This window comes from Bombyx mandarina, chromosome A1 (assembly GCF_030267445.1).
Source record: "Bombyx mandarina strain Sakado chromosome A1, ASM3026744v2".
NCBI lineage: Eukaryota > Metazoa > Arthropoda > Insecta > Lepidoptera > Bombycidae > Bombyx > Bombyx mandarina.
Genome location: NC_143234.1, coordinates 3,981,474 through 3,995,338, shown reverse-complemented (window position 1 = coordinate 3,995,338; position 13,865 = coordinate 3,981,474). Strand labels below are relative to the sequence as shown.

Sequence of the window (13,865 nt, the reverse complement as noted above, 5' to 3'; positions counted from 1 at the left end):
ACAACTCAAGAGTAGCTGCTTCGCTAATGAATCTACTACCGGATCGAAATCCCGACCCTCTGAGAAGATCCGGCGAGAAACTCAACGGGCTGATGCTTAGGTTAGGTTGCACGTCGAACTCTTTGCCGGGTTCTCTACTCCTAGTATTAGAGCGTAAGGCGTCTTCACCTGTTGTTTGAGCCCGCAACTGTAGTCCTGTTTGTTGCAGCGGATCAGCATTGAATTGTTTAAAGAGGAGATAAAACAATATAACGCAATTGATTAAATAAAATGAGTTGGGAATACCTAGGTTTATCTAAAGATTTTGCCGCATTGCTGGGATGAATGGGCGAGCTCATAGGCTTAGCCAGGAGTAGGCCTGCTAACCACTGCATAAACGCCTACAGAGCTGGACAGCTCAAGGGCTATCGCTTTGCATCTACCACCCGGATCGAAAATGACTCAAAATCAGTGGTAGCATTCACTATGTGTTGTCTATGAACTACGAGAAACTGTGACATGGGGAGAACCTATGTCTGACCCAATAATCTATACTTAGGTGTATTTTAAGTGTGAAAGGAAACGACGAAGAGTTCGACAAGCGAACTAACATACAGACTCAGTCCACTGAGTTTCTCGCCGGCTCTTCTCAGTGGGTCGCGATTCCTATCCGATGGTAGAAATAGCCTCTTGAGCTACTAGTGAATAGGTAGGGAAAAAAATAAAAGCATGTGTTTTGGGTATACTCAGTCACCCATAAATGGCTGAATTAATTTCGATGAATTTTCGCAAAACTATTGCCTTCGGAAATCGCCGGACTCCCACCCTCCACTGGGGATGGAGGGCGGGGCATGTCGAAGTCGAACCGACTAAAACCTCCTGTCGCTCAACAACCCACGTCCGACCCTCGCTTGAGACAGAACTCATGAAAAGGCAAGGGGAAGAGAGTGAAGCGTTTAGTGCGGAGCACATCTCTCCCATCACCCTCCCCCTCGGGACGCCGGGCCAGCGATCGTCGGCGCCACGACCACCAGCCCTCTCGGTAAAACTATTGCCTAGATTAATAAGATACTTTTTGTCATTGTAAATGACCCACGGCTGGTATAACTGTTATAATAAAAACGCCTGCGTGTTGGCTGATTCATGATTTAAACTATAAATGGATCTACAAATCATCTGGTAGTTTATGTACCAAAGAGTGACACTAGCGACTCTTGATCGCGGGAGAATGCAACGCGTTTCATTCTGAATTACTAATGTAAAGCGTGTGAAACCGCAGGACACGCCTTGTTGTCTTTTAGCACGATATTACAGATAAAATTGTAAATAGACTTGCTTTAACAAAAATCGACTTCAATAAGAAAAAAAAAAGATATTCCAAAACAAATTATTATGCACTAAAACAATAATCATCGAAATCGGTTGGCGTGATATTGAGTTATTGAGTTATTCATCTATTTGTCGCACACGTACTTAATGCAAATATAAGACTTATATGGTTTTCTCATGGATACCATTATCAGAACTGGACTAAATTGAAATGGGACCACACAGGAAACGTCAGCTTTCTTATACTTTACTGGTGGTAGCACCTCTTGTGAGTCCGCGCGGGTAGGTACCACCACCCTGCCTATTTCTGCCGTCAAGCAGTAATGCGTTTCGGTTTGAAGGGTGGGGCAGCCGTTGTAACTATACCTGAGACCTTAGAACTTATATCTCAAGGTGGGTGGCGCATTTACGTTGTGGATGTCTATGGGCTCCAGTAACCACTTAACACTAGGTGTGCTATGAGCTCGTCCACCCATCTATGCAATAAAAAAAATAAAAAAAAGAATCATCAAAATCGATTCACCCAGTCAAAAGTTATGAGGTCACAAACAAAAAAAAACATACAGTCGAATTGAGAACCTCCTCCTTTCTTGAAGTCGGTTACAATACTATAAGCTATAATAACCAATAAACTATAAAAAATATATATCGGTTTTAAAAATAAACTACCTAACATCGCTCATTTCTCACGGTTTTACGATTCTATCCGTCTTTATATGAGAAATAAAGGTCGTTAAAATAAACATTTACGATCTTTTTGTTGTTGAATATTCTGACGTCACACAATGAGAATAATACGTATTTTTATTTAGCTTACAAATTTATTTTGACTAGTGGTCCCGCAGTAGTCGAAATTCGACTATAATTAGTTAAAATTATAAGTTTGAACATTATTATGATTCTATTGTCAAAGACTAATAATATAACTAGTCAGGTCATAAGTATTGTCACACAGTAAAAACTTTTCTTTTAGAATTCTGGCCACAAAAAAGTTTATTGAATTCGAATTTCGAATTGTTCATGAAAATAAAAATGTATACTTTTAGAATTTTACTCATTTTTAAATATGGAGTGGACGCTTAAAGAAGACCGTGTTGCAGTTATTGCGTTGCATCGTTGCGGTTACGCGCCAATTCAAATTTTTAACATACTGAAAAATTTGAATATAACCAAAAGATTCGTTTATCGTACCATCAAACGATACAATGAAGACTCTAGTGTAGATGACAGGTCAAGAAGTGGTCGCCCTCGGTCTGTTAGGACTTCAGCAGTGATAAAAGCTATGAAGGCGCGAATTCAAAGAAATCCCAAACGTAAGCAGAAACTGTTGGCCCTTCAGATGGGGTTAAGCAGAACCACGGTGAAAAGGGTGTTAAATGAAGACTTAGGGCTTCGGGCATATCGAAGAAAAACAGGACATCGTTTGAATGCTCGTCTAATGGACCTGAGACTGAAGAGATGCCGCGCTTTGTTGAAGCGGTACGCGGAAAAAAAATATCGGGAAATTCTTTTTTCGGATGAAAATTTTTTTACCGTAGAAGAGAGCTACAACAAACAAAATGATAAGGTGTACGCACACAGTTGTGAAGAAGCGAGCAACCGTATTCCGCGTGTCCAACGAGGTCATTTTCCATCCTCGCTCATGGTATGGTTGGGAGTTTCTTAATGGGGCTTAATAGAGGAACATTTTTGTGAGAAAGGTGTAAAAACGAATGCAGTTGTGTATCAAAATACAGTCCTGACGAACCTTGTGGAACCTGTTTCTCATACCATGTTCAATAACAGGCACTGGGTATTCCAACAAGATTCGGCGCCAGCTCATAGAGCGAAGAGCACACAAGACTGGCTGGCGGCGCGTGAAATCGACTTCATCCGGCACGAAGACTGGCCCTCCTCCAGTCCAGATTTGAATCCGTTAGAACACTTGGAGAAAAAGACGTGCTCAAAGCCTCATCCCAATTTGGAGTCACTCAAGACATCCTTGATTAAGGCAGCCGCCGATATTGACATGGACCTCGTTCGTACTGCGATAGACGACTGGCCGCGCAGATTGAAGGCCTGTATTAAAAATCACGGAGGTCATTTTGAATAAACTTTAGTGTCATAAGAATCTATGTTTTGTTAAGTTCATTTTGGTATATGAATGGTTACATAATGAATAAACTTGTTTCAATTATTTTACATTAAACATGTGACAGAATTTATGACCTGACTAGGTACTTCATTAATCACAGATTTTGCCAAGACTACACTTTAGACAAATGTTAATAAAGATAAACAATAACAAAATTTTGACAATTGACAATAGCAGTAAGAAAAGTTTTACACTAAACAAATAGTATGCATGTGTGTGTGTGTGTGTGTCAACAAAAAAAATAGTAGTGTGTGTAATGTTTTTTTTATTGATTTAATGTAATTATGAATTAAAAATGTATTATTAATGCATAATTTCAAAAAAATATGAGCATTCTGCACTCCTTCTCTATATTCTTTTTAAATGTGGGAAACTTCATACTGCTCCGTCCGCGCAATTTTCGAAAAAAGGAATACAAAGTTTTTGCTTTACGTATTAACAATATATAGATTCGCTCTATTAACGCGTTTATTTTTTATCGATTTCAGTTATATTATACGCTAATCTAATACTCAAAACTAGAACAATAAGGTCGGACATATCAACTACGAGCATGCATAAAACAGATTTCTCGAAACTTTTACAAAGGTTTGAAACTAGTTCATGCACACCTAAGGTCTCTGAATAATTGTTTATCAGAATTAAAATGTTAGAAATTATTTGCTATCTTCAATTATTTACTATTTGCCTAGGCAATCACATTTCTAAGTAACGATTGATTTCCGTAGGCATTTCGGGTAGTCAACAATAAACGAGCGAACTCTCCGAGATCATTTCTTTTATTTATTTATTACAAGCGGCCCGCTCCGGCTCCGCTCGGGTCTTTAACAAAAATTTTAACGATATTTGACGCTGTTTTATATTTTTAAATAAATGATTACTTATTGCGGCACAACTATAATAGTTAGACATATGCTGTCGCGACACTTTTTGTAAATAATAATGTGTTCTACAAAGTCGTAGTACATCATTTTATTCTATCATCAATAGTTTTCGCAGCGCACGCGATGTAAAGAATGTTTTAGGTAATTTTTGTACACCTTGGGTTACATTATTGGAGTTTTAGTAAGGATTCCTAATTTTTTTCAAAAAAGATTAAAGCCTATGTCACTCGGGAATAGTATAGCTTCCAAACAGTGAAAGAATTTTTCAAATCGGTTCAGTAGTTTCGGAGCCTATTCAATACAAACAAACAAACAAATCTTTCCTCTTTATAATATTAGTATAGATTAACATAGAAGTAGAAACGCAATCATAATTTTCATATGTGCTTGAATTAGGTGATAAAACCTGCATCTCAAGCACCAGTGCTCCTCGTACAAAGAATACAATAGCTTTACTTCAGATACACAAAAATAGACAGTTAATAGACAATAATTAAACTGAAATTCATGAATTTCATAAAAGTGACAATATGTGAGCTTAAAATTTTTACAATTAACAAAAAAAATTGAAATTAAAAAAAAAATCGTGAATTCCATGAGAATATTTGTTCTTACGCGTTCTCGTGGCAAAAACGATAGATATAGAAATATAAAAAACGATTTATGAGGTCATCATAGTCGCCAGTTAATTCAAACATTTCGACTGAGCTGTTGTTTTTGTTCAATAGACTGACGGTCGAGTTATTGTTTCTAGAAACCATTGTGATTATATAAGCTACACAATATCTTAGTTATTTTTCGACGAATCTTAACCGGAAAATTGTTTTGAAACCAATAAATGATCTTCGTCTAATCAAAACTTCGATCAACAATAGTATAGTTATTATTGTTGATCGAAGAATCAAAACAACAAAGAGAATAGTCTCTTTATTTCTCCGCAATAATAAACCAATCGTTTTTAGGAAAAAAATACACTATCGAACAGACCACGATCTCAGTAAAAATGAAATAAAAACTGCTTAGATGGGTGGACGAGCTCACGGCCCACCTGATGTTAAGTGGTTACCGGAGCCCATAGACATCTACAACGTAAATGCCGCCACCCACCTTGAGATATGAGTTCTAAGGTCTCAGTATAGCAAAGGCTGCCGCACCCTTCAAACCGAAACGCACTACTGCTTCACGGCAGAAATAGGCAGAGTGGTGGTACCTACCCGTGCCGGACTTACAAGACGTCTTACCACCAGTAATTACGCAAATTATAATTTTGCGGGTTTGATTTTTATTACGCGATGTTCTTCCTTCACCGTGGAAGTCAATCTTGAACATTTGTTAGGTACGTATTTCATTAGAAAAATTGGTACCTGCCAGCAGAACGAGAACACGGTGCGTCTCAATATACGAATGCACCGGACGTCTTATCCTTTAGGCCACGACGACTTTTGGGTTGTTTTTGTACAAAAATCTGTTAGAATAGAATCTTATAAGAATGACTGTCGTTATCTTAAAATAAATTGATTGCCACGATTATTTCATTAACATCCATTATTTAAAATAGACACGACGGTTTCGTGTTCGAAAATCATTGTTCTCGCATACGTAAATTGACGGGTAATTGTTCGCTGTTGAGCTCTTAATTGTTTAGTATAACGCTAAATGAAATGTAATAGTCCGTAAACACGAAAAGCGGCGTTCTAGTTAAAACGTTATTTTGTTCCCGTCTATTTCGGAAACTGACTACATACGGAGCAATGCTTGTTTATGGAAAAATTCTTAAACAATTTCGCCGAATAAAAAAAGTTTCGTGTTCTTTGGACGCAATGCCAGAGAGACGTTTTTGAAATGGTGCTGGTAACAGGCAAGTTGTGCCCATGCCCAGAGACAGATGTCTAAGGAGCTGGTCGGACCAGATACCTTTTTTTCCCCTACCTAAGCCTTGAGAGGCTATTTCAGCGTAACCTTAACTAGTAGGTGAGCTCACAGGGCTCAAATCTGACGACGTTGCTAAGACGAACCCAAGCAAAGGCCATGCTTCGCAGAATCTACACCGGATCGGAAACGCGACCCACTGAGAAGATCCGGCGAGAAACTCAGTGGGCTGTGTCTGAGGGTTAATTTACTCGTCGAGCCCTTCGTCGCAAGCGACGGATTCGACGAGAATGAAGACCGGCTCTGCCTTCGACACCTCAAATGACGATGCCAACCACGCAGCCGAGAGAGACTGAACTGGCGCAAGATTATCCCCAAGAAAATCACTCAGAGAGGCCACGACGCTCAGCATTGAGGAATATCGGCTAAAGAAGAGAGTTTTCGTAAATAGGCCACCCAGTACAAAGCAGTTCTAGCTAACCTCACCTCTTCCCGTGTGTGTCGTAAAATGTGTCTTTACCGGAAAATATACAACAGCATTCGCTGCTTAATAAATCAGCATAACAGTAAGGCATTCTAAGACCACTCGGTTTTTGTTAGGAAATGCTCATTAGAGATTGGCACAGCCGTTATGCTCTACAATTGAAACTGCGAACCCATGTCTCAGAGTGGATGGTGTTATTCACACAGTAACCACTAAGCACCAGACGGGCACTGAACCCCTCAACAAATCTACTCGTTTACCAACCACTGGTAAATCTATCAACTACTATATTGGTGCTTTTAATACTGAACCCTTTTCTTTATTTACCAATCATTAGCATCGTGATAATGACAATACGATATTTGGTTGGAATTGAATCGAAAATTAAGTAAAAATTTTAAATAAACTGCTTGATTATCTTGTCGGCATTCTGTAACATTGAAGCTTTTTACGAATTTAAGACTTTCTTTACCATTTGTCAAAGGTGAAGTATCACACCAAAAAAACTTGGAGTTTTAGCTAATAGAAATGAACACTTACAAGACATTGCTTACCTTCATCTAGATAAGATTGAAACACTACTAATACCATACAATACTGACACAGAACTGATGAACCTCAACGTCCAATATCGTTTGAAGTCAATTGAATTGTCCATTGTTGTTCTATTTCTGTGTAAAATTGAACTTTGGAACAAATTCATGACGTTCTACATCACTACATAGTATAAAACGAAGTCGCTTTCTCTGTCCCTATATCCATATGTATGCTTAAATCCTTAAAACTACGCAACGGATTTTGATGCGGTTTTTTTAATAGATAGAGTGATTGAAGAGGAAGGTTTGTATGTATAATAACATCCACTAAATAGTGGAGAAATCAATAATAAAATACAGTTTCCGAAGCGAAGCGAGGGCGGGTCACTAGTTAAAATTAAACAAAGAGTTATATGTATAATGAGATATCCTTAAAGTTTATAAACATGTTTTTTTTCGTTTATTTATTCTCCATATTGACTTTGATTATATTATATATTAATTTAAACTATACACAATATACGAATATTCAATTCTTACAATTCTGTTTTGACCCAATTTGTTAACCTTCGCACTTTTGTATATTTATTTTGATGACTAAGTACTTACTTTTATACGATTAAATTACATTGATAATGACTATAATACTCTCATAGCTCACAAAACGCGTCATAGCCTTAAAAAATGGCACGTTTTAGGTTAGTCTAAGAAGCGGAGAAAGGTTATTTGTAAAGGGTTTTAATGAGGATTTTGTTGGAACGCACCATTGAATTAAAGTTAGGAAAACACCACGTTTATCTAATTAATAGTTTGGTGTACATTTACTTCAGACACCGAAAGCCATCCGAGTAAGTTCATATCTTTTTTTTTCTTACCTATTCTAGTATCCTCGAGGGGGTTATTCTAGATTCACCGAGCTAGTAGGTGAGCGCACGGGGCTCAAACCTGACGTTGTTGCTAACACGAACCCTAGCAAGAGCCGTGCTTCTGCGTCTGTGGGTTAATTTACTCGCCGAGCCCTTCGTCGCAAGAGACGGGTTCGACGAGAACGATGACCGGTGCTTGAGGTACCTAAAAGCACCGTTAGTGGATCGGAAGTATCCGAAATGACGTGTTTTGGACGACGTCGACTGTTTACTGGTCCGTAGGATTGGCTATGTAGTTTCTTTGTATACCTTACTCAACAATTCCGGTCTCTAGGTGATCTTATACCAGTTAAGCCCACTAAGTTTCTTGCCGGATCTTCTCAGTGGGTCGCGTTTCCGATCCGGTGCTATATTCTGTGAAGCACTGCTCTTGCTAGGCCCAGTGTTAGCAACACTCCCGGTTAGAGACCCTTGAGCTCACCTACACGTCAAGGAGAAGCTGAAATAGCCTCTCAAGGCTATCAGCATAGGCAGGCGAAACCAGTAAAAAACAGCTGAGCCGTGAGCCCATTTTACAGCAATAAAAAAATTTAAAATTATTTGTATGTGTCATAGAGAGAGATCAATTTGCGTCCGCCATTAGTCGTCTATGCGATAAACAGGGCATCTGTTCACAGTTGACTTTGATCCACAACGAGCGAGCGTGCTACATGGACGTTCATTAATTAAAATTGATGACGTAATACTTTTGTATGAAAACAGATGAAGTTCGTGTAGGATTTTGTCAATACAGTCCCAAATATTAAATTTGATACATCAGAGGCGCAGTACGAAAATATCCCGTAATAAGTCGTGTTGAGCTATCAGTAAACTGCATTTAAATTTAATTCCATTTAGCGACATGTTTAATATCACTGTTCATCAAACCTGTTGTTTGTTGTTGTTTTTTTGTTAATCAAACCTTTTCACGAATACGTAATTTCCGAACTGATTTAAAATAAGACATTACAATGTGAGATTGATATTGAATTTTGACTTGTGACAGTTTGGTAGTGATGTTTCTAATTGTGGGATTCGTTTAGGTTTCCAGTATGGAGGGTAGAAGTTGGAGCACCATCTTGTACGGTGTAGTGGTACGGCCGTCTGGTGTAGTGGTAAGTGACATGGTCACTACACAAGGGGGTCGCGGGTTCGAATCCCGCCAAGGGAAGATATTTGTATGATAATATGGTAAAATGTCTTTTCTAGGGTTATGGATATATACTAAATATATGTATGTGTATAATAAAAATCTTACATTTATTTCCGTTATCTGGCACCTGTAACACAAGCTCTTTACGAACTTAGCAAGGGACCAGTTAACGTGGCGTGATTGTTAGTAAATATTGGGACAAGTTGAAAAAGTGTCCATCTGTAAGCAACAAGTGCTTTGGAAGACTCACCGAAATAGCGCTAGTGTAAGAAATGGAAATTGGTTAAATATAGCAATTTTAAACCGAGTGAACTGCGCTTGGTATAAAAGTTTAATATTTTTCGTGACTCGTGTAGTTAAAAGAATTGCAGTATTTAAAATCTCTACTATTTACTTTTATTACTATTTACGCAATCCCGATTCTGCAGGATAGCCGTCGGAGCCCCATGGTTCCTACGGAACGTGGATCTCCACGATGACCTGGAGCTCGACTCTGTCAGTAAGTATCTACATTCGGCATCGCTGCGCCACTTTGAGAAGGCGGCACGACATGAGAACCCTCTTATCGTGGCCGCTGGAAACTACATACCCGATCCTGTAGACCGAATGGTACACAGGCTACGTCACCCAAAACACGTAATTACGGATCCTCCCGATCCATTAACAGTGCTTTTAGGTACCACAAGCACCGGTCGCCGTCTTCGTCGAACCCGTCGCTTGTGACGAAGGGCTCGACGAGCGAACTAACCCACAGACAGAGCCCACTGAGTTTCTCGCCGGATCTCCTCAGTGGGTCGCGTTTCCGATCCGGTGGTAGATTCTGCAAGCGCACTGCTCTTGCTAGGGTCAGTGTTAGTCAGGTTTGAGCCCCGTGAGCTCACCTACTAGTTAACATTACGCTGAAATAGCCTCTCAAGGCTTAGGTAGGAAAAAAAATTGTCACCATATTATTTCTAACATCTCGAATACTGTACAATTGCCATAGACACGAGCGATTCTCGAAGCATCAGAATTAATATATTAACCAAAAAAAACAAACAAAATTAAACCGCAAAAGTATTGCTAATTAAGTATGTTAACGATTCACGAAATCTAAGAAAACATTATTACACTGATTGACGTTTGTCTTTGGTTATTTTCGAAAGTATTTTATTTTGAAATCGTTGTTAATTCGTTGCTATTTACGTATGTATCCTGGGAATGGTCACATTGACATGACTATCTAAGCGGTTAAAACATCCCTTAAACTATACTAAACTTCACCCTGATATCTCAAACAGTAGGTAGCCACAAGTGCCCGTAAGTAGCATTAAAAAAAAAAGAATTAATAACGATGTAGCGTTGCCTTAAATGATTACATAATATCGAGTATTCATTGACTTGTTATTGTCATATTGGCAACCAACGGACGCGTCGTCCTTATTAATTATGTCCATATAATACATACAATAGCTAATGTATTTTTATTTCTATTATCTAGTTACATCGATATGTGTGTAATATCAACACTAAGATTTCACTTGAGAAAAAATATGAGAATTATTTCGGATGAAAAAATTCTTTTTTTTTTTATTCTTTATGTTTTTATTACTTTTACCGCAACAATGCCGAAACCACAAAAATATTTGACTTATAATTGCTTACATATCACAAACATTACGCGATTTGTTTTTAAAATATTCAACGTATGTACGTCATCACTAGCCTTGATGTTAAAATTTGGATATAAGTTAAATCAGTCAGTATAAGACTCAGTAGATCAATGAACTTAGCGACCGTCTCTGTTAATTACGATAATATTCATTCGACCAACTTCAATCATTCTAATATAACAATGACTAGATTAACAACAGTCAATTAAATCTAATTACATCAAGTCGATGTGTGTATATACACAGGCTATTTTATTGTTTTATTTATTCGGCACACTATACACATCACAAGCTAAAAAGATACATAAAAAGCACAAGTAAAAAGAAACAAAACCTGGCTTGCAACATAAGCCATTTTCATTGCATAGGTATTTTCTTTAAAGAAGTCAAAACGGCTTAACTTATTTCTATGAAAATCCAGAAAATCTTCTATGAAATTTTCTGAAAGTCAAATCAAAGATCGACCAGCAAAGCGGGCTTCAATCTAAACATTTACTAGTTAAATTATAAAAATCAAAATAATTAAATCGAAGTTTTTTTTTATTGCACCCAACTAGGGTGGACGAGCTCACAGCCCACCTGGTGTTAAGTGGATACTGGAGCCCATAGACATACAATATAAATGCCGCCACCCACCTCGAGATATGAGTTCTAAGTTCTCAATATAGTTACGACGGCTACCCCACCCTTCAAACCGAAACGCATTACTGCTTCACTGTAGAAATAGGCAGGGTGGTGGTACCTACCCGTGTGGACTCAAAAGAGGTCCTACCACCAGTAATTACGCAAATTATAATTTTACGGGTTTGATTTTTATTACACGATGTTATTCCTTCACCGTGGAAGTCAATCGTGATCATTAAATTTGTTAAGTACGTATTTCATTAGAAAAATTAGTACCCGCCTGGGATTCGAACACCGGTGCATCGCTCAACACAAATGCACCGGACATCTTATCTTTTAGTCCAAGACGACTTCATTTTAAAATAATACGTATATATCTGTACCGTGTTTGCAATTATTCATCTAGCGGTAAATGCGATCAAGATGGCGTTCTTAATAGCGACCCGATGCACGAAGGAAGTGCAGTGCTTGTATACATAAAAGCAAATCAAATGCGCTTTGGCGAGCATCATTGTGGCGTACTAGAAGCGATCCATCTTCAATAGTATCCTAAATGCGATAATATATAGTATTATCTCCATGAATAATCCAATCAGAGACCGCTCGCAAAGACGTGCAAAATGCATTACTGTGACTATATTTTCACTTTGATTTGCTTTGATGGCCGGCTTACGGGAGCCCATTTATATGTCAACATAAATGCTGTCACCCACCTCGAGACGTGAGGTTTAATTCTCGAGTGTACAGTGTAACGGCTAAGCCACCCTTTAAGCTGAACGCATTAGAACTTTCCGGCAGAAATAGGCAGGGTGGTGGTACATACCCGTGGGGGCTTATTGTAACTCCCGCAATCATTGGGCCCATCAAATTAGAAAAAAAGCAATTTATTACACGATGTTATTCCGTTGCTATTGGAAGTTATTGGTGAACATAAAGGAGACTGAAACGATTACATACATTTTTGGGCCCGAATGTAACGTGATGAAACTAGTATGAATTAATAGATTCAGATTTATCAGTACCTTACTGAAAATTCTAAAAGTTTTCTCAATCTGAGAGCAAAGTTAATAAAGATTTAGTAGAAGTTAGGTTATGTTACAATCTCTATAAAAGAGCTGAATAATAACTTATTTAAGCATAAGTAAATGTTTATTATATCCATTGGATAATCTTTTAAATGTCATATTATGAATGAATATCAATGATATATATCAGTTACGGATTTACCTACCTAAAAGCGTCGAAAAAAATAAAACAAAACGTATTGTATGCCTAGTGTATTCACCTTCAATTATTATTAAAATGTCGTTCAGGAAAAGTGCAGGGGGAAGAATATTATCTTGGTATGTACCTAGCCCAACTAAGGTAAAATATAATGCTGTCCAAGGATCCAACCATATAATACTGTAACCCTGTCCAAGGGTCGACGGCCTATGGAATTGCTATGATCCCACAATTCACACAGCGATCCATACTTTCAACAGTATCCAATTCAACAATTTCAAGTCAAACGTGTGAGCGATCTTCAGTGTCCAGTGTAGAAGCAATTGTCGTACAAGGCAGGAAGGGTTGGTATCCGTAATAATAAAGCAGTAATCGTTGAAATTAAATAAAACGGCCAGATAGATACACACTCAAAACGCGTCGAAAATACAAAACGAGTAGAGCAGAAAAAACCAACAAGCGCCAAATATTAAGTGTATAATCTATGAACAAGCGTCATGTCAGCTTATTGTCAAAGCTGTCATTAAAAATACAATCGATTTTAATCGATAATCGCGAAACGCGACCCGCTGAGAAGATTCAGCGAGAAATTCAGTGGGCTGTGTCTGTAGGTTAATTTACCCGCCGAGCTCTTCGTCGCAAGCGACGGGTTCGACGAGAACGATGACAGGTGCTTGAGCACCGTTAGTGGATCGCGAGAATCCGAAATGACGTGAGAATTTGCTAACACTCGACCCAGTAGGTACATAGTTACACTATTGAATATCTGACGCGCCTCAATGTCGGAATAGGCTTTTAACATTTAAAGCGGGCCTATAACATTAAAACCGTCGGGCTGTGCGTTCGCAAGCCTATTTATTATAGTTAAAAATAGCTTTCAATTAATTGTTTTTTGTTCCACTAATTGGGCACAGGACAGAAATTTTTTTACGGGCGTGACAAGGCAGCTGAATTCAGAAGCTCTTTTGTTCTCAAAAGAAGACTAGTATATGATGTGCCTGATAGTGAGTGTTTTTCAGCGTTCACATATCGTGGTGTAGGCCGGTTGTTATTTCAATACGGAATAAGTATTTAAATCCAGTTGTAGTACAA

The 13,865-nt window shown here is 38.3% G+C and overlaps 1 protein-coding gene across 3 annotated transcripts in view; it reads right to left on the bottom strand.

Annotated features, from left to right (window-relative positions):
- Nep3 (M13 family metallopeptidase neprilysin 3) overlaps positions 1-13,865 on the bottom strand; it is a 62,038-nt gene that overhangs the window by 24,897 nt on the left and 23,276 nt on the right. Inside the window, exon 1 of one of the 3 annotated variants that reach the window (XM_089739829.1) lies at positions 7,234-7,342. The exons of the other annotated variants lie outside the window; for them this stretch is intronic. Within the exon in view, the coding sequence (XP_089595955.1) occupies positions 7,234-7,239 (6 nt within the window). The 5' untranslated portion in view covers positions 7,240-7,342. Of the gene's footprint in view, positions 1-7,233; positions 7,343-13,865 lie in introns of those variants that run through there. 3 annotated transcript variants of the gene reach the window in all.